The sequence below is a fragment of the Cydia splendana genome, chromosome 3 (assembly GCF_910591565.1).
Source record: "Cydia splendana chromosome 3, ilCydSple1.2, whole genome shotgun sequence".
In the NCBI taxonomy this organism is placed as follows: domain Eukaryota; kingdom Metazoa; phylum Arthropoda; class Insecta; order Lepidoptera; family Tortricidae; genus Cydia; species Cydia splendana.
This window is the reverse complement of record NC_085962.1, coordinates 6,858,166-6,880,282: the sequence shown is the minus strand read 5'-3', so window position 1 is coordinate 6,880,282 and position 22,117 is coordinate 6,858,166. Positions and strand designations below refer to the sequence as shown.

Genomic DNA, 22,117 nt, shown 5'->3' with positions numbered 1-22,117 from the left:
GCTCTTCATTTTGATGCCCAACTCGATAGGTTTCCAAGATTTTTTTTCTAATCAACACGCAATATAATGTATTATGTCGGCCATATTGATTTTATTATGACGTCACATAGCCTATGTTACTCGGGATGACGTAAGGATTCTAATGATATGGATGATTCATCTAAATCGATTAAGGCATTCAGAAGTTATGGTGGAATAAAGAAACTCACATACAAACATGAACCCTGAAAACAATACACTCTTTTTGTTTGGGCAGTCGTGTAAAAAATATTTAATTTGGTTGTAATGTTTAAATTTAAATGTTTTGGAGTAGAATACGGGGTCTCTTTTATAACAAACTATATTTATTATTATCCATCTCTTTGGAATATGCATGTTACACCTTTACATTATTTTAATACTATTAATTATTTACTTTTTACCAAAAAAATATATATATGGGTTGGGGGCCATGAGATCCGTCACAAAATTCAGAGGGGCTACCGCGAAAACCGAAATTCGCAAATTGCGGGGATCTTTCTCTTTTACTCCAATGAAGGCGTAATAAGAGTGACAGAGAAAAATGCCCGCAATTTGCGAACTTCGATTTTCGCGGTTATAGCCCTGTTGTCGTATCAACAATCGTACACATATTTTCATTTCATCGAGCGGGTTTACGAGTACAATCATGTCAAGGTATCATTTTCATTATGTACTTCTGGGCCTTCTCCAATGATAAATTCTTCAATCAGCCCTACGACAGACACATATGCTCCAGACACAAGGGCTATGATGGACACTATTGCTATTATGATATCCTTGTAAATGATGTAGTTGAATCGACCAGTGTCTCGGTCCCAGCGGTAGACGATTTCGATGATGGCAGGGAAGAGGAGACCCAGGGTGGACAAGAAGACGGCACCCACGAAGCTGATCACCAACTCCAAGTTAGGGAAGGCTGCGGCGATACCGACTGTGAACAAACATAATATATATTTCATCTCAGACCACCTTTCTACAGGTAGGACCATGGATATAAGAAGACAGGACAATATTTATACAAAATCGCCTTTCGACCTTTAACAATCTTGACGTGTATTTTAATTGAAAAACTCGTTTGAATAATAACTAATAAGTGACGGCAAATATGTAACAATTATGAATCATAATTATACGATTACTTAATAGGTACCTAGTTACGGATTTAAAAAAAAGCGTTTTTCAATTAAAAGACACGTCAAGATCGCGTAGTCTTCTTCTAATGCTTAGGAATTTTTTTAGTTCCATTTTATTTAATTTCTACTATTTTATGACGCAGTGTATGAGTGACGCAGGATTCTGCAAGAGGTTCCTGTCTGGCCAAGCAGTCATAACACTATTATCACTAAACTGTTTTGCGCTTCGAGTATATAATTTGTCTATTTGTCCCTGGCCCCGAACTGCTTTTTTTTTCTATTGTTAAATAGAGCCGCACGTAACTACAAACAATGAAATTTATCCTTCTCAGTCTTTATTCATTACTTAAAATTAGGTACCTACTCGTTCAAATAAAAAAACTATTTCCAATGAAGCTGAAAATTTGCATAGGTACATACTCGTATGTATGTCGAGTGGCAATGCAATATTATGGTACCATCGCGCTGATCTGATGATGGAGACAGGAGGTGGCCATAGGAACTAACAACAACGAAACCTAATCGTGTTAGGGGTTTTTAGAACTGTCTCGATGAGTATAGTTGCCTATGGAAAGAAAAGTACAGTCAGCGATAAAATCTTGTACCAATAATGAAGTTTTTGCCAAAAACTTATTACCTGTTAACATTACAATGAGAGTCCTGATGGTTATTTGGAAGACGTTCTCAAATTTGCTTGACATGCGGTTTTTCGTCATCCTTGTTATTATTTCCATGGACACGTATAATTGTAGAGGAAACGAGAAGTATATTACGATAGCCATTAACAACTTCGTTGCTTGCGCCAGCCTGAAAGAAAAAAAGGTAGACATTAAAGGGGTCAAAACTATTTTCATTAGTCATTACCTTGTTTTTGTTCCCAAAAAATGTGAAGGAGTGGAGCTTTTGGAATGAAGATGAATTGAGTTTTTAATTTAATTTTTCTCATGATAAATATTCAATCTACAGCTACAAAGAAATATGAATGTACCTAGGTACTGAAAAATAATTAGGTATGTTATATATTACTTAAATAACATTAACTTTAAGCATAGACTTACTTGTCATTCTCTGGTAAATTTAAAGTAATGCTTCCCATAACTATGTCCCCGTACTGCACATATCCAAAGAATCCAAAAAGAGCGTACAGTACTATAACGATAACCATAGAAACATTCAAAACTCCTGGACATCCAAGGAACTGCTCCGGTTTCTTCATCTCATTCTCTACAGGCATGACGACTCCAATGCCCTCCATAGCGAATATAACGGTGCTAAAATAAAATAAAAGTTGCTTATAATTTGGATCTTTAAGGGCCACTTGCACCATCCCACTAACCCGGGGTTAACCGGTTAAACATGTACCCGAGCCACGAGTCACTGACAGTGTCAAAACTGACATATACGCTAATAACGTCTACCTACGTAATTAACTTTTTATACATCTCGCACGCATGCATGAAAGTAAGTTAACGTTCTCGATAGCATTTATGTCAGTGCCAAACAGGCCCCTATTTCACCAAGTACGACAGGTAGGACAATTGTCAAAAAATGACAGACCTCTGTTTCACCACACCGACATTTGTCAGTGACACATGTCGAGTGACAATTGACAAGTGACAGGTGACAGGTGACAATTTCGTAAATTGTTTTGTATAGAATTTCATATAGGACTTCCGGTTCGAGCGCCATCTTGATGGCATGCGGCGAGATTAATTGATTTGTTTTTTGCTCATTAATATTGTTTAAAGTGTAATATCGATAGCCTATTATACAGTAAACTAATGTGGTAGTGTGCAGTGAATGGAGAATTTATCTTGAAGCACGTTTAACCATCATTTTGGAGTCAACGTCCGGTTGTCCACGTGTTTCTTGTAAAGCCTGCTATCGCTTTACAAGAGCTAAATCACCGTACACTGTCTTGTACTAACCGTACAATTTCAATCGTTTTACCCTGCTACTACGACCTTGACACTGGCGAAATAGCCCCAATGGGCTGATGCCATAATTTTAAAAGAATGAATGAATGAAGAATTTCATATAAACATGACAGGTATTTTGATACAATTGTCCATCTTAAATTTAATGACAATTATTTTGGAAACAAGGGTAATTTTTACGATCTCTTGTCAATTCTTGACAAGAGATCGTTAGTTGCGTTTAATGTGCCGTGTTGTCATCACTAACATGATATTGAATGAGATTCCAACCCCATCTAATGCAACGTATACCCACATTATTTGTTGACAAGGCGTGAAAGCATTATTTTTTTGTTACTTTTAAGTTATTTTTTCTGCAAATGCAAAGTGCAGTGACGTCAAAGTAGAAATCTATTCGTACCTACTTTATATATCACCTCTGTTGCTTTCGCGGAGATTCATTTTCTAACCAAAACCCTAACTTTACCGTTAGTGCCCAACTTCGCCCAAGCAAATTATTAAAAAAAACAATACCTACCTAAACATACCTACTTTCGCTACCGGTCCCCAACGTAATCAAAACTATACTGAGACTTATTCCAAATCCAAATCCTAAATGTTGAAGTACTAAACGCCTTCGTAGGCAACAATTACTATTTATGATTTCATGCTTGTTAAGAAGAATTTAAAAGCGATTTAAAGCGATTTTTATTTGTACCCTAAAGGCGAATTTAGGGTACAAAGTTTTGCCAACGTTTGCCAATAACTGGGTTTGCTAACAACGAAAACACTACAATTGTCACCTAAGCCTGACACAGCTCCGATTTCATGTCAAGAATTACCGACAAATTGACAAACATGTCGACTTATAAAAACTACTCTTGTTTCACCAAATCATTGTCATTAAATGAAAGATTGACAATTGTAACTAAATGCATGTCAAGTTTATAAGCACTTCTATACAAAAACAGTTTACGAAATTGTCACTTGTCACCTGTCACTTGACAATTGTCACTCGACATATGTCACTGACAAATGTCGGCTTGGTGAAATAGGGCCCTGGTGGTTGCTACCATGGTTACCAGTACAATTTGACACTAGGTTAACGGTTTAACCGGTTAACCCCGGGTTAGTGGGATGGTGCAAGTGGCTCTAAATATTTTCATTCTTAAATTGTTTGTTAAGTACTTAGTCGCGCAAAACGCATTATTAAACTGAACTTAAACTTTTTTTTATGTTGGTGCATCTAAAAGTTATTTATCAAGGGATCTAAATATTGCAGATTCATAGAAAATATTAATATACCATATAATGGGGTCACTTTGATTCGCGGGGTAACATTTATCATCGATTTTTGAGGAATAGGGAGTTGATTTTTGAATGCGAACTGTAACATTTTATGATGTGGTTGGCATGCTTAACAAAAATAGATAATGAAAGCGTTCAGAAACGTATTCCTTATAGTTTAAAAAACGATGATCGATGTCACCCTACGAATCAAAGTAACCCCAGTTTACGGTACTAACCTAACTCCGCAAACGAAATAAAACATAACTAAGGGACTAGTCGCAGTAGTCGCAGAGTTAGTATTTTAGCAGCTCCCTCTATCGATTTTTTAAGCGGAAGCCAATTTGATTACAACGATAAACGAAAGCATTTCCAATTGAATATCTACGGTAATACATAATAGGTACCAATTTCCTCAATCTACCCGATCTTATTCCAAATTCCAATTAATAAAATTAGGATAACTGTATTGGCGATTAAGGCGATAGTTTGGTTGTTCAAAGTTATTTTGTCAGTATAATAATGTGTTCTTCGAATTAATAAACTGTTAGACCAAGATAACTCTGCAGCGATTATCTACCACAGTGCGTGGAAGTGTTAATAAAATGTCATAATTTCATAGACATTTGACGTTCATGATAACACTTCCACGCTCTGTGCTAAAAAATCGCTGCAGAGTTACCTTGGTCTAACTTTACCATGGTTATTCTGAATAGGAAGAGTGACCAGCCGATAACGTGTTTTTCTGCTTTGTAGCGATAAGCGCTCACGAACAAAGAACAGCTGAAAGTGTGTTAAATTTTATTACGAGTGCGGACAATTGGCAGAAACCTTACCTGACGAAGAGAGGCCACTGCGAAACTTTAGCAACCATCTCCCTCTCACTGACCGGTGGCAAGTCAGAGAAAATATAGTACATGGTGGCGCCAAATACGATCACGATGAGTGCGTTCGCCAGACCAGAAACTGGGACCAAGTACTTCAGGTTCCTAATTTGACATAGCAGTACCAGTGGTACTAGGGTAAGTACGCAATACGTCTGAATAGATATATGCGATTCTGGTACTAGCACATCCACTACCTGAAATTGTACAATTTAAGGTGGTTCGCTTTCCATACAAAAAACAATTGCGTTATATTTACTCATTACACACTATTACCATGGTCTAATAAAACATGGTCTTCTATTCCCAGAGTGACACAGGCCTACGTCACAATAACATGGCCGCTATATATAGCGCTATCGCATATTATCATATAGCGCTGTCGCATGATGACGTAGGCTTGTATCAGTTAGGTGACCTAGAAAAAACGGGAATAGAGTACCAGGCGGAGTATATTATTATACCATGACTATTACTACATAAATATGTGCGCATCTATCTACTTTCGAATGTTTATTTGCGCTAAATTGATAGTAAAACTTTGTTTTATACAGAAATCACGCAATATTGTGTAATTATTTAATACATACCGTAAACTGGGGTTACTTTGATTCGTGGGGTGACATTGATCATCGTTTTTTAAACTACATATAGAAATACGTTTCTGAACGCTTTCATTATCTATTTTTGTTAAGCATGCCAATCACATCATAAAATGTTTCAGTTCGCATTCAAAAATCAACTCCCTATTCCTCAAAAATCGATGATAAATGTTACCCCGCGAATCAAAGTAAACCCATTCTACGGTAACGCAATTGTTTTTTGTATGGAAAGCGAACCACCTTAAGCATTTTTATAGAAGCAGTTATATAATGTGCTTTTTTTACCCTTAGTAGCCATATTTTGCGAGGTGAATAAGTCGGTTTTGGACAAGTCTTCCAATATGTAATGACTTACATTACACAGTGCATTCAATTAAAAGGCATAATTTTAGTTTTTATATTGAATTGTTACACGTTTTTTTTACACAGGAATAATCCATGAAAAAATTCACACTAAAACTACACTATATTTGCAAGGGCAGACTCTAACCAAATCCTTAAACGGGCCCACAGATTACCAGTTCACCGGACGATATCCGCGTGTCAGTTATTGGGAACTATCACCTTTTGCGATTAACTGACAGGCTGATATCGTCCGGCGAACTGGTAATCGGTGGGCCCCTTAAAAGATCAAAGTGGGCTAGATAGAAAATAAGAGTTCCGTGAACCATAAATCGGATACCGGTATTTGTTGTACGGGAGCGAAAACGGTATTTTTTAGTTCTTTGTTAATTTTTCATTTCTAATTGGGCAATCTAATAATACAAAGTGGTTACCTAAAAAGACAACTGAGTCCTACATTTCGAGTATAAGATAACCCGAAAAATATGGTATTTCTAAGTTTTTGCAAAAAACCGGATCCGATCCGTGAACAAAGTTTTGCAACTCTGTTTTCGTGTAAGTGAGTTGTATGTATTTTATGATAATAATAGTAGTTTATGTGACTGCTACAGAAAGAAATACTCGTGTGATCCTTTTATGAAACTCATTTCATTCGTTTCATAAACCCACACTCGTGTTTTAATGCCTAATTATGTACAACTTTACATACACTGCTTTATCTACACACATATTTGAATTTCGCGCCTTTTTTTACTGACAAGATTTGCTTGACCAGCTAATCTGTACGTCAAATGGCGGCAAATGAAAACTTTATTCACGCACGTCACTCATTTGTAGTTTTTTTTTAATTCAGAGACAAGCTAGAGTCGGGGTCGGTTGCCATATCGTGCGATACCAACTAACATGCTAGATTTGTCAATATTGTATGCAATTGTCATTTGATTTCGAATAAAACGTCATCTCGACTGATATTAGAATAGGAGTCGAATCAAATTGTGTTTTTTTCAGAGTTGTTCGAAATTTGAATGCATTACCAAATCGATTTTGATATAGTAATGAAGCTATTACAACATTGTCACAGATAAGAAATTTGCAGTAACAAAACAGTTTATCGTAAAGTGGGCCATTATTTACGGATTTTGAAGGCATCATACAGGGTTTATGATATGTGTGTAGATAAATATCTTTAAACCTAAACCTATACTTTCAGAGTTATTGAGGTAAAAGGTTTGTTACAAGGTAACAGCGATTGCCAGATCTTCCATATACAAACCTCTTTAATAGATGAACCAATGAATACAACGTACACACACAGGACACTTATATACGTTAGTAGCAATGAGAAGTCCACCAACACTCTAAAAAAGAAAAAAAAAACATATAGGTAGGTATTTACATTCAGGTATACAAGACATTCAAAAACAGTCTAGAGAGTATTTTAAAAATCGAGTGTTGAAGGTATTACGAGTAACATGCCAATGCCACATAATTTATTCGAATCATGCTACACACCATACGATAGTGGTATTTCAAATGAGCAGAATAACCTAAATATTAATTTGTGCTTGTAATAGGAGCGTTTTACAAGCAGCGTTGTTGTTTTCGGCGGTTTAATTATTACAAACAGAAATTAATTTTTAGGATATCTGCTACCTGTTACCTATTGTGCTAATCACCAATTTTAATATCACCAATGTACCTACTTGATTTTTATGTGGGTATAGATAAGACAAAATATATGAAAACGTCTGTGTATGATGGACGGATAAAACAAGAAGACTGATAGTGTCTGATGTCCTATGTCGCAGTCAAATTTTATGATTCGGCATTTTACAAACGGCAGGTCGACCTGTATGTAACTAACTATGTAATCAAATCTTGCAGGTTAAATTTGATCCACTTCCCGGTTTCCGATTGAGTTGAAATTTTGCATGCCTGTATAAATCGGATGACAATGCAATATTATGGTACCATCGAGCTGATCTGATGATGGAGACAGGAGGTGGCCTTAACAAGCTTTTATTAGGTCGATGTAATGGAATCTAAGGTAACTAATTTAACTATCTTCCAAGGATCGTAGCGTCATGAAAATTGGCAGCTGTATGTAGTTCTGATGACAATACAATAATATGATACTGTCGACCTGATCTGATGATGGAGACAGGAGGTGGCCATAGGAACTCTAGGATGAAACAACGCAACCTAATTGTCTTAGGGGTTTTTAGAATTGTCTCGATGAGTATTAGTTGTCTGTCGTAAGAAAAGTACAGTCAGCGATAAAAGCTTGTACCAAAAATGAAATTTTTGCGAAAAACTTTTTTTACTAATATTTTCACGTTTCGTCGGGTGAGAATACGTTTGTGATATACGCAACTTACATTGGTTTGCAGGAGCGCGAAAAGCAAAAAAAAATTTTTTTCGGAAAGTTTTATATTTAGGAAATATTGAACGTATATATCATTTAGGCACATATGTTTACTATTTATAGTACCATACAAATCTTGTGAATACAGCGGTAATCATGAAATAAAAGCATTTTTATTTTCGCCATATCAGTTTTTGATGAGTAAATGTTAACGCATAATGTATGACATGACACAAAAGTTGTGGATATGTCACACTTTTGTGATAATTTTCTGTTAACAGAGTGTAATTATCCTATAGTAAATTGCGGAAATGGCACAACAATTTTCAAAAGTAGTGCTAGTTCATAAACCGAATAGTGTCAATTATAGCATATTTTTTGTTATTTTAGGAATCATTAAAAAACGATTTTCTCAAAAATGGATATGGCACAAACGTATTCTCAGCCGACGGTTTGCAAATTGCCGAAAGCAAATTGTTAGTGCGCGCAATAGTGTCAACGTAAACGTGATGGGTGACCATGGTTTGCTGTCTTATAAATTTATATTAAATTCATACCACACCAGCACCTCACTATCCACGTGGTCTTGTCTGTCCTACCCCTAAAGAGTAACTACGAAATCGGAGGCGCGGGAACGAGCGTTTTTCATAGTTTTGATAAGCAGCGCTGCAAATTGCAAACGGCGCTGAAGGTATTTTACAAAATGCTGACTTTTTACAATTTGCCTTCGGCAATTTTACAAACGGCCGATTCTTACAATTTGCCTGCGACATCTATACAAAGTAGCATTTCTGCAATATTCAGCACCATCTATTGTACCGAAAGTAGGTAATTTTGACCAAAGTTCTAAGCGCCGAACAAGATGGATGATAATGATAAGATAAGACCTCCTGCGTTAGTGACACCATCTGGCAATACCCTGAATATTGGAGGATCCCGATCTTGTATTGATTGATAGGTTGATTTCGATGTTGTTGTCGCTTTTTTTTTGTTTTGTTCATCTATATGCCACAAAGACCTTAAGACGAAAGGGGACGACCACTTCGAAACCGGTTTTCCATACAATCGTATGTCCTATTTTCTTTTCTAGATATTATAACATTATTGAAAATATTTTTACACAATTTGATGTAAGTATTTTAATCAAAGCCATGACCGACCGTTTGATTTTTTCGATTTTTTAATTATTATATTATAAGAGTTAGGAGCGAAAAACAGGTTTCATACATTTTTTTAAAAGCCTCAAACTCTTATAATAAAGTAAACATCGAAAAAAATCAAAAAGTCGGGCATAGCTATAATTAAAATACATCAAATTGAGTAAAAATATTTTCCATAATGTTAAAATCCAGGGAGGAAAATGGGGACTACGGTTGTATGGAGAATCGATCGCCCCTTATCCTCTTAGGGCCACTTGCACCATCCTACTAACCCGGAGTTAACCAGTTAAACCGTTAACCCAGTGTCTAATCGTACTGGTAACCATGGTAACTCAAGGTTTAACCGGTTAACTCCGGGTTAGTGGAATGGTGCATGTGGCGCTTAAGATACTAACTTGAAAAAGTTGCTCCACGGCCTCAGTTTTTTAGGTCCGTAAGCGAAGGCTGCGGCACACGTCTCAGAGAAGCTCATAGACGGCTTCTTCGCATCCACGCATACTTCTTGTGATATTTTAACCTGAATTAAAAATTACAAATTAATAAATACAAAATTACGTGGAAAGGGAGGAGGGAGGCCTTTGCCCAGCAGTGGGACACTCTAGCAGCGGTCGGCAACCTTTTAGCAGCCAAGGGCCAAATAGTAGTTAACGAAGTTGACGCGGGCCGCACTTTGTTAATATTTATGACTTTATCAGACATTGTCGTTTGTCAATATTACATACAAAATAGCCAGCGAGGCTCGCGGGCCGCAAGTGAGACGATCTCGGGCCGCATGCGGCCCGCGGGCCGCTGGTTGCCGACCGCTGCTCTAGGCTCATATAAATATAAATAAATAAATAGATATTATGGGACATTATAGGTCGGATCAATTCTGCCGTTTCTCGCGCCACCGCGTTAACTTAAGTTACATGAGTTACGGATAACCAGTCTAAATCGTCTTTAATACCCTTAGGCCCACTTGCACTATTCCACTAACCCGGGGTTAACCGGTTAAACCAGGCGTTACCTTGGTTACCAGTACAATTTGACACTAGGTTAACGGTTTAACAGCTTAATCCCGGGTTAATAGAATGGTGCAAGTGGGCCTTAAATATGTATGTATCTACTAAAAAAAATTTTAAAATCTTAACTACATACCTACTGAGAAAAAATCATGATTAAGTCATGTAACTTCATGTTTTGCCGATGGCATCAAGCACAACTTATTTAAGAGCGCTATTACATTTCGGCGTTGAGCGAGTTTAGGTATTTTACGCGCTGCGGCAGGCCGTGCGAGCTCAGTACGCCGATCCCTTCTACCACACTCGCACTACAATGATGGATTAAACATTCTTGATCCTTCGCGAAGCATATTGAAATCAACCATAACAACACTAACTGTACTTAACTTTTAAAGTTCTAAAACTGTTATTTGGTAAGTACGAAAATACTAAATGCAGTGCAAATGTACATAGGGGCTGTTCATAAATTACGTCATCTATTTTTGACGATTTTTGACCCCCCCCACCCCTCAAATCATCCAAAAATCAAGCTTCGGATGAATCTGTTTCCTCCTACGTCATGTTACCATCATCCGATGTCCAGACCCCCCCCCCCCCACTCCTCCCATTTGAAACGACGTAATTTATGAATAGCCCCATACTTGTACTTATGAAGGTATATTACTCGAAAGAAATTATAGGTACCTACTCGCTTATTTACATGTTTCGTCATTGCATTTGGTACCTATAGGTTGTAAAGTTTGTATCAACGAGGGTTTAAAAACGAACTGGTACTGAGGATCTGATGATGATTAAGGTGGTCACGGATACCAATCAACCATGTAGTAACATGATTAGGCTCGTTTGATTCGTCTCAACAAGATCTTTGACGAAGATACACAGGGTCTGATGACGGAGCTGGAAGGTGGCCACGGGTACCAGTCTATCGTGTAACTAAACAACTTCGTGTTTGGACTCGTTTGATTCGTCTCAACAAGATCTTTGACACAAGACAGTACTCAGGGTCTGATGATGGAGCTGGAAGGTACCATTACCAATCAACCATGCAACTAAACCACATCGTGTTTAGGATCGTTTGATTCGTCTCAACAAGATCTTTGACACTAGGTGATACTCAGAGTCTGATGATGGAGCTGGAAGGTGGTCACCGGTACCAATCAACCATGCAACTAAACCACTTCGTGTTTAGGCTCGTTTTATTCGTTTCAACAAGATCTTTGACACAAGATAGTACTCAGGGTCTGATGATGGAGCGCGAAGGTGGCGACGGGTACCTGTCTATCATCATCAGCTCCATCATCAGACCCTGAGTAGTATCTTGTGTCAAACATCTTATTGCGACGAATCAAACGAGCCCAAACACGAAGTGGTTCAGTTACATGGTAGACTGGTACCCGTGGCCACAGTCCAGCTCCATCATCAGACCCTGAGTACTAACTTGTGTCAAAGATCTTGTTGCGACGAATCGAACGAAGCCAAACACGAAGTGGTTTAGTTGCATGGTTGATTGGTAGCGGTGACCACCTTCCGGATCCATCATCAGACCCTCAGTACTACCTTGTGTCAAAGATCTTGTTGCGACAAATCAAACGAGCCCAAACACGAAGTGGTTCAGTTACATGGTAGACTGGTACCCGTGGCCACAGTCCAGCTCCATCATCAGACCCTGAGTACTAACTTGTGTCAAAGATCTTGTTGAGACGAATCAAACGAGCCTAAACACGAAGTGGTTTAGTTGCATGGTTGATTGGTACCCGTGACCACCTTCCGGCTCCAACATCAGACCCTGAGTACTATCTTGTGTCAAAGATCTTATAGAAACGAATAAAACGAGCCTAAACACGAAGTGGTTTAGTGGCATGGTTGATTGGTACCGGTGACCACCTGCCGGCTCCATCATCAGACCCTGAGTACTATCTTGTGTCAAAGATCTTGTTGAGACGAATCAAACGAGCCTAAACACGAAGTGGTTTAGTTGCATGGTTGATTGGTACCGGTGACCACCTTCCGGCTCCATCATCAGACCCTGAGTATTATCTTGTGCCAAAGATCTTGTTGAGACGAATCAAACGAGCCCAAACACGAAGTGGTTTAGTTGCATGGTTGATTGGTACCGGTGACCACCTTCCGGCTCCATCATCAGACCCTGAGTACTATCTTAAGTCAAAGATCTTGTTGAGACGAATAAAACGAGCCTAAACACGAAGTGGTTTAGTTGCATTGTTGATTGGTACTGGTGACCACCTTCCGGCTCCATCATCAGACCCTGAGTACTATCTTAAGTCAAAGATCTTGTTGAGCCGAATCAAACGAGCCCAAACACGAAGTGGTTTAGTTGCATGGTTGATTGGTACCGGTGACCACCTTCCGGCTCCATCATCAGACCCTGAGTACTATCTTGTGTCAAAGATCTTGTTGAGATGAATAAAACGAGCCTAAACACGAAGTGGTTTAGTTGCATGGTTGATTGATACCGGTGACCACCTTCCGGCTCCATCATCAGACCCTGAGTCAAACTATCTTGAGTCAAATAAATACATATAGAATGTCAGGTCGTTTCAAATATTTTTAATCCTGTCCGGTAGTTTATTAAACTGTACCATTATAAATTATAATACTATAAAAACGGTGCTAGGATCAAAGTCTCTCGTTGCGGTTTACACGCACACAGTATAGCGTTTTACACGGCGCCCGCCGCACACAATGATAAAAAACCTCGTCGTCGCCGTTGAAAATGTGCGGAGCCGACCGACACACGTCCTGCCTCTACAAGCTCTGCCGCGGCACTGAGCTGGCGCAGCGCGCGTCATCGGTAATATAGAGTAGTTTTCAAAAAATTGCCAAAAAATTATAGTAGAATTTCATAAACACTAATGTATACCAACAGTATAAGCAAACGTTGCAGATTGCTTGAGTATGAAAATGACTTCGATATTAAGTAGATTTTCGTAGGAATTGACACTTGTTTCGGAGAGAAAATCGAGTTCGTTTTACTTTGATTTTCTCTTTCTCAAAGGTATGTAGGAAAAATATAGTTTGATATGCCTAAAGTACAGGGTATTAGTAATACAAAATAGCCAGGTTTAGCAGAGTAAAATTCTCAACATTTCCAAATAAGAGCTCGCCATTCAGTGCTTCACGGGGTTTTTCGGAAACGACCATCAGAAAAAAAATCATTACTAATTTAATAAGTCCTTTTTCTAATATTTACAACGATATTTATAAAGATAAGAAGACGCTTTTACTGGAACACGTACTCATTGTTTCTAATAATGAGCGCAAAGTCCTGAATTTCGTCGACTAGTATCATCAATTTTGCATTATTTCGACTTTTCTTGTAAGAGCGCTCTTAACCTGAGTTGCATGATAATAATATGCATGACCAGCACACCCAAAACCTTACCAAAATATGAGAATTGTTTCTTAAGTTCCCGGAGTTACGCATTACTGGCCGATGAATAATGTACAAAAGCTTATCAAATGCATAGAAAATAAGTCACGCGTATTGTCATGTAACTTAGGTAACTTACATGCCGTCGTGTGACCAATATGATACATATATGATATAGGAATTTAAGATATAAGAAGTTTGTCATGCGGAACTCCTTAACTTAAAACTATTGAATTGTATGAAAAAAAATTAAAGCCCCTTTTCAGTAACCTTATTTCCTACATCTACATAATAAAATAAAATTTATGACGATGAATCGTCGACGATAACAGCATTTGAATCGTTAAAACTTTAAACGTAGGTAATTATCTCGAAACTCATGAGTTGCGCGTGACACGGCAGAATTCTGCTAAGTCCGTAGGGCATGTTAGCTCAAAGACTAAAGTTTAACTGGGCCACATTCATTGAATTGTACCGCCATTTTTTAAACAGGTTCATTCCTTCAAACAAGTTCGGTCTATTCATTTGACTTTTGATGTATTCAGTGAAAATTAATAACTTCTTTTGATCAATAAATTTGAAACTTCGTTAACATTCTTTTTCTCGTTAAAATGATTTGCCAGTCCTACAGCTTTAACAAAATCGTTAATAACAAAAGGTATTTAAAAATGCTGACAGCTGACACATCTAAAAACGTTCAACGGTTCAGCTTCCCAAAGTAAACTTTTAAAACAAATTGAGTTAGGTACTTGAAATTTAAATTTGCTGAACGACCTAACAAATTTCACGGGTGAGGCAAAAAGCATTTAACATTTGTAATAAATTAAAAGGAATTAAATACGATTCAATGTAATGCAAACGGATTTAAACGAAACAAATTGATACAAATTTTGTTTTGGAAAAGATTACTCGAACTATCAAAAACAGCAAACTATTACGTACATGTATTTCAAATTGAATATAATCATAAATTTTGTTATAGCGATTATTAATGTTAAATTATATTATTAAATTGTTAAAACAACCGGGACGGAAGGAAGGGTACACAATTCCCAATAACATCTTTGTACCCCGGCTTGTCTCCGCTGGGCTATAACCGCGAAAATCGAAGTTCGCAAATTGGGGGGCATCTTTCTCTGTCACTCTTATTACGCGTTCATTGGAGTAAAAGAGAAAGATCCCCGCAATTTGCGAATTTCGGTTTTTGCGGTAAGCCCCCCAGCACGCGGGCCTCCTGCTGTTCTACGTAAGTTAAATAATATGAAGTGTTTGTGGAGAGGACACTAAACTTCACCCACTTTGCCGCATCGCAAACAACACGGTGAGCGGCAGTGATCAGTAATACGAGTCCAAGTCCAAGTCCAAGTCCAAAAATATATTATTATAAAGGCTCAAGCAACAGAAACGCATGTGGCCTGCGTAAAACGGCTATAATCAGCATTAAATTATACATGTTTAATATACTTATAGCAAATATCAGCCCTACATGATACCAGTAAAGAGCATAAAATAATTAAAAATAATTATCTATTTCGGGGATATCAACAAAACCGGTTCCGAGCCCTGCATGTATATTCTAGGCAGGTACCGGCTGTGCCCGGAACCGGGAAATGAAATTCCTGGTACCGGAACCGGTACTGCCTGCCCTAGGCCAACGTCTTTAAATCTAAATACCTACTGTTGTTTTATTAATGTGAGCTGTAAATCAGAGGCAGGTTCATCCTAAACTCCGACCCTTTAACGACAAGGACAATTTACAATCCTTTCTGAGAACCAAGCGACCCGTAAGATGGCCGGTATTTAATCGGTAATGAAACTTTGAAACTAATGGTTACAGATAAGCTCTTACTTATGCGTGCCTAAAATATTCATTAGAATCCGGCAAGAGTGTGGTGAAAATAATAAATTAGGTACCGTAAAATGGGGTGAGTACGGACGAAATCGAAGTTCAAACCTGGATAAAAGTTTATTTCTATATGTGGCACATTGATTTATACATATACGACACGAAATGAAACAACAAATTGTCAATGATAATTTGTTGTTTCATTTCATAACTTTAGAGATAAACACGAAATAGTAGGAAATCCCAGCTCACCCCGTAGTATGGGGTGATCGAGGGATTTCCTACTAACGTGAGTTTTGAAAATTCTTGGATCGACACTTTGGGATTATGAACATTTATAATAGCTTGATTTGTTATGAGAATATGTAATTTATGTAGCAGTAGCCTGTAAAAACCAACTCAGCCCTCTTTCATCCCTCCTCACCCCATTCATAACCCAACTGCCCTCGTAATCCCTAGTCACCCCATTTTACGGTACATGGAATGACTATTTATATGGCAGGAATATTTTTTATTACAAATTTAATCACAGTTATTTTTGTAATCCAATTACAGAGCAGTTTTGGTATAAAAGTTTAATTAATAAATATTGGAATCAACAAGTTCTTCAACTATCAAAGGAAAGTATATACTTACCTACTTAATAAGGAAAATAATTGTAATAAAGGAAATAAGCCAGGAAAATTAAACCATCTCCTAATACCAAACGACAACATTTATAATATAATAATTATATAAATAAAAACCCGACAGCGTGCAGCGTATAACGACAAGGAAAATTGAGATCGTAAATAAAATTATGATACAAAATGAAAAATGATCAAAAAACATAAAGATAAAGAAATACCCATCCTTGAAGATTAGATTTATCTTCCTTCTACCGTACCGACAACTGTTTTTCAATACGTTTAAAATTGTATTATTTAATGTAATAAATGTGTTAACTATTAAAGATAATAGTAGTTTATGTGACTGCTACATAATGAAAGGCATTAAAATACGAGTGTGGGTTTATGAAACGAATGAAATGAGTTTCATAATAGTATCACACGAGTGTTTTAATTCCTAATTATGTACAGTTACATACACTGCTTTATCTACACACATATTATAAACTTTCTATGATATATTCAGTAACCTCATATTACAGCCGACATTGGGCACTTTCCTCTCTGGCGGAACTCGCGGATATGAGCTGGCGTCTCCGAAATATCTTTATCGCACATTTTACACGAAACTTTTGTAGTTACTTTAAAAACAACAAAACAAATTATTTTTTAGTTACAAATTAATTAAAATATAAACTGTACGTCAAATGGCGGCAAAAGAAAACTTTTTTCACGCATGTCACGCATCCGCAGTTTTTTTTAATTCAGAGACAAAGTAGAGTCGGGGTCGATTACCATATCGTCCGATACCAACTTACATGCGGGATTTGTCAATATTGTATGCAATTGTCATTTGATTTCGAATAAAACGTCATCTCGACTTATATTAGAATAGGGGTCAAATCAAATTGCTTTTTTTTCAGAGATGTTCGAAATTTGAATGCATTACCAAATCGATTTTGATATAGTAATGAAGCTATTACCACATTTTCACAGATAAGAAATTTGCTGTAACAAAACAGTTTATCGTAATGTGGGCCATTATTTACGGTTTTTGAAGGCGTCATAGAGAGTTTATGATATGTGTGTAGATAAAAATGTTTATCAATTTTTTTTTGAAAATGTTACCCAATATAGTCCGTTTATTTTATTGTTTTGTTTCGTTTCGTTGATTTTATTTTATATTTATACTATTTATAGTACAAACAGCAACACTCTTAACTGTCCATTGGTGGACATTATTACAAAAGCCATACGGTCCACCGATGGACAGTTAACACTGTCGGCGATGGTACATATGGTGCTACTTTTACCGCACTAGTGGCGGTAATTAGCACTTTACGTGCCTTTGTTGAAAATGTAAAGGACCATAATATGTACTGTAATCGTTGTACGATACACGTGCAAATAGGTAATTCGCAACTCGTGTTGATGTAAATAGTAGGTTCATTGTGCAAAGAGGGGGGGTAGGGGAATTTTCACAAGAATCGGTTTATCCGGAATATCCGGACATTAGAAAGCGAAATGCCCGAGTTACAACGGCGACCTTCGCTAACGCTAAAGCCGACCACTGACTAACAGTCCGCCGGACGATATCGGCCGGTCAGTTGTTCGGAACTGTCAAATTTTTGTTCTAACTGACAGGCCGATATCGTCCGGCCGCCTGTTAGTCAGTGGTCGGCTTAAGGTCAATTTTATTATTAATTAGGCGTCTGATTTTTGTCACACTTTGTGGGGTCGAGGCAGAATGCTTCGAAGTCGGGTTGATACGATAAACTAACGAGATACAATTGTCTTGGTGGTATTTATCTTGGTATATTGTTTATATCGTGTTTATAGTTGCAAATAAGTACAGAAGCGGATCCCTTTGTTTGACATAATTATTCAAAGTCTGTAATGATTGTAGTCATAATTTTGTTAGCTTTTCAAGATTTTCGTAAAGTTTATGTAAGTTTAGGTTTGTTTTATGGCAATTCTAAAAGTCTTACCAACACAGATATGGTGTGTGTGCAGACAAATCCGGCCAGTATAGTTCCTATAGAACCAGCTACGAGGCCAGAGTGCTTGAAAGCGGCTGGCATCGCCAGAATGCCAGACCCTAGGCATGCCTTCAGCAGGTGAAGTATTGAGCCGATTGTACTGAAAAAGAAATTAAGACAAGTTTTAATGTACTGATTGAAAGTTATTTATTTTACAAAACAGAGTATCTTAAAAATAAGGAAAGTGATAGGTCTACCTAATTAATAGAGGTTAAGAACAGGTCAAATTTTATTTCATTAACTTCAGACATTAATACAGACATTCAAAGAAACAGAGACAGATGGAAAATATAAAAGAAATGCCGATTTTTATTTACATATAGCGCAAATACAGTGATCAAATAATTACAACTGGTTGGATTTTAAAACACTACTTTGCCAGCAAGCGTTTCGGTAGTTCGACATACACTTTCTATATAAGTATTACATTTCATAAAAGTTGATTGGCAGTGACAACATAGTATCAGGCAGTGTTGGCCGAAAGTTAATGCGAATTGAAAATGTTGGCCATTAACCAGTATAAATTGAACCTTAAACCGTAACGGACGATTACAGATTACGGTTCAATTTATAATGGTTAATGGCCAGCATTTTCAATTTGGATTAACTTTCGGCCAACACTGGACTATCAGGAAAATATCGAAAGCTTAAAGGATGACTCACGTTAGACCGGGCCGTGTCCGACCCGGAGCTTCCGGCGCATCGTTTTCTATGGAAAGCATCACGTGATCGCCTGTCATGTCGTAGAAAAGTAAGCGCCGGAAGCTCCAGCCCGGACACGGCCCGGTCTAACGTGAGTCATCCTTAAGACACCCCAAGCCGAGCCCCATTAACGGGAGGAAGGGCCAGAGCGTGACATCGACGACTTGATGGTCAAGTGCGGTCGAATACAACAGTACGGTTACCATCAGTTTGTCACAGACATAAACGCCGTCGAGAACGTAATTTACTTTCTATACATCCCGTTTGCACTAATATGCGAGTGCGAGCGAGATGTATAGAAAGTAAATTACGTTCTCGACGGCGTTTATGTCAGTGACAAACTGATGGTAACCGTACAGAGCGTGACATCGACGACTCGATGGTCAAGTGTGGTCGAATATAACTGGTCATGTGTCTTAAAAGCAATCCGGATGGCCGAAAGCCCGACGGCGAACATAGATTTTGAAACATATTTACTCACATTTATAGACGGGTCGCGAATTTATTTATTACCTTTATTTACCGACGTTTCGACACAGGTTTCACTGGTCGTGGTTGCGGCTAACTGAAGCACTACCACCAGTTTTAACATTGACATATTCACTCACGTTTAAGTAACTTACTTTCTATGCATCTCGCTCTTACTCGCATATTAGTGCAAGCGAGATGTATAGAAAGTAATTTACGTAGACGCGAGTTAATCTGTCAATGTCAAAACTGGTGGTAGCCGTACTGATGTCCCAGCAAAATGTCAAAAGTGTCAAAACAGAGATTTGTGCAAGTATCCCCAAGTAGACCCGTCTATAAATGTGAGTTAATATGTGTTCAAAACGCGAAAGTTTTAAATATTATATAGATATTGAAAGCCAACGGCCCAGCTCAACGTAAAGCCAAATATCCTAGTACAGTATTCTAAACAACATTCAGGCACTTACGAGTTAGGGTGCTGGAGTTCACGGTGTTCGAACGGGTTGTATGCCTTTTCATTCTTTTCATCACACGTCGCTATACTCAAGGATGATTTAAAACCTGGGTTGTCTTTTAAATTGGCTCTGAAATGATACAAATAGAATTAATTATCATTAGTAGGTAACTGCCACGATAAAGCAACCTGTGGCCATGCACCAGGCCCGAATCGAGAAAAGTCAGATGTTTAAGAGTCGCATTTGCATAAGGGTACGACACGAGTAGTACATAAATCTTTCAAGAAAATGGGACCTTTAGGGTAGGGTTAAGAGGGAAGTGAGATAGGACACACGTGATCGTCCATACAAAAAGAGAAAACTTTTTCCACTTCTAAATATTTAATATTCTCCATGACTTTTTAGTATTTTATTGACACAATAAAAAACTAGGTTCATAAATTTTCCTTCTTTCAAAATTTACCGACATTCGACGAAAAAAGATTTTTTTTATAATAAAGCGAAACCTATAAACCTAGAATATATTATGCTGAAGCGACCGACATCAAAATAAAAGTGATATGTTAAGATTTAGTTATTAGTGGAAAACGTTTTATCCCGAAATGGATATTGTATGGAAAAAGTTACTTTTGTCCATAGCTATACTACCCTCATAAGAGGTGCTTGTTTATTGGGACGTGGCCAGTTAAAAAGGCCACAGCTTGGCCTTTTCAGCCTCCGTGTTAAGCCGGGGTTGATTGTCGGGATGTCTACATATTCCTAGGTTTGAAATAATCATAGGTACACTTTCATATGCAGAATCGGTAAAAATCTCTTCGGTACAGGCCTTATACAAGATTTCAACAAAATATGTTTCATGCAATAAAATTGTTGCTTGTGAATTTCAAATAATAAAACTTGATAGTGCGCCGATGACATTGTCACAGCAACACACGCGCTTTGAAAAAAAAAACTTACGATGAGTTAAAGTTGTTTTCTTCAACTTTTTTGTCCATGTTGTTACTTAACTAACCTGAAACAATAAAAGTAAAGGCGTGTTTTAAAATTCAATTTTAGTTATACATTATACATAGTACGTTAGCTATTCCTATTACCTATATAACGTTACCCATATATTTTAAAGAGATGGGACTACTCGATTTCACACTCGTTCATAAATTCCTGTTTACCACCCTTAATACACAATGTAAGTACTATTCTAATACCTCCTTTATTTCGTGCATGGTGTGAAATAATTTATTCAGTAAACATGCCTATTTAAAAATGTAAACTTTTGACAACCAGAACTACCACATAACGTCCGTACTTAGAGCATTTAGTAACTGGAGATGTCATCGATGTCATTTTCTTTACGAAACAGTCTGCCGAATTTTGCGGGGGAGGGGTCGTCAAATGTATTGCTATTTCTACATGATTTGTACGTAACGTACAAATAGCCATGTCAGTCCATACTAAAGTTTGCACAATTGGCTACTTTCCTACTAGTCAAATCAGCTTCTTTTTAGAACTGTCAAAACGATTAGCTAATATGGAATTTATATGAAAACGTGTGTAGTTGACGTCACAGTCAATTCACCTACTTTTTATACTTCCATCAGATTTATTAAATAGAAATTGTGATTAAAAATAACTGCTATCTATGTTTTTCTAATAATGATCTGGTGCTTTATTTCGTGCACGGTGTGAAATAATTTATTTTAAGTAGAGGAAAGTACCCAATTGTGCAAGTTTTTCGGCAGAGGGGTAAGCTCTTAGTGGCCACTCCAGTTATTAAATGCTCTAAGTGTCCGTACAAACAGCAACACTCCTAACTGTACATTGGTAGACCTTATTACTTAAGGCATAAGGTCCACCGTTGTACAACGGTCCGTTGTACAGTTAATTAAGAGGCCGTGTA

General features: G+C 37.5%; 1 protein-coding gene and 1 long non-coding RNA gene across 2 annotated transcripts in view; both read right to left on the bottom strand.

Annotated features, from left to right (window-relative positions):
• The window catches only part of LOC134806467 (uncharacterized), a 184,345-nt gene that overhangs the window by 2,761 nt on the left and 159,467 nt on the right, over positions 1-22,117 (bottom strand). The gene's annotated exons all lie outside the window — the stretch shown is intronic.
• LOC134806411 (proton-coupled amino acid transporter-like protein pathetic) lies at positions 666-21,223 on the bottom strand. The gene is made up of 9 exons (XM_063779678.1): positions 21,178-21,223; positions 20,233-20,349; positions 18,545-18,695; positions 10,106-10,227; positions 7,459-7,543; positions 5,194-5,438; positions 2,213-2,425; positions 1,792-1,961; positions 666-952 (listed from the first exon to the last, which is right to left on the bottom strand). The coding sequence occupies exons 1-9, from the start codon at positions 21,213-21,215 to the stop codon at positions 666-668; spliced, it is 1,428 nt and encodes a 475-aa protein (XP_063635748.1). The 5' UTR covers positions 21,216-21,223.

What these genes read in the sequence shown, in the direction of transcription:
- LOC134806411 (XM_063779678.1), bottom strand. Translation starts at nt 21,215, where the DNA reads ATGGACAAAAAAGTTGAAGAAAACAACTTTAACTCATC. An exon ending in GAACTCCAGCACCCTAACTC is followed by an intron (nt 18,696 to 20,232) that starts GTAAGTGCCTGA and finishes TTTCTTTTTCAG; the next exon opens with TACAATCGGCTCAATACTTC. An exon ending in CACACACCATATCTGTGTTG is followed by an intron (nt 10,228 to 18,544) that starts GTAAGACTTTTA and finishes TTTTTAATTCAG; the next exon opens with GTTAAAATATCACAAGAAGT.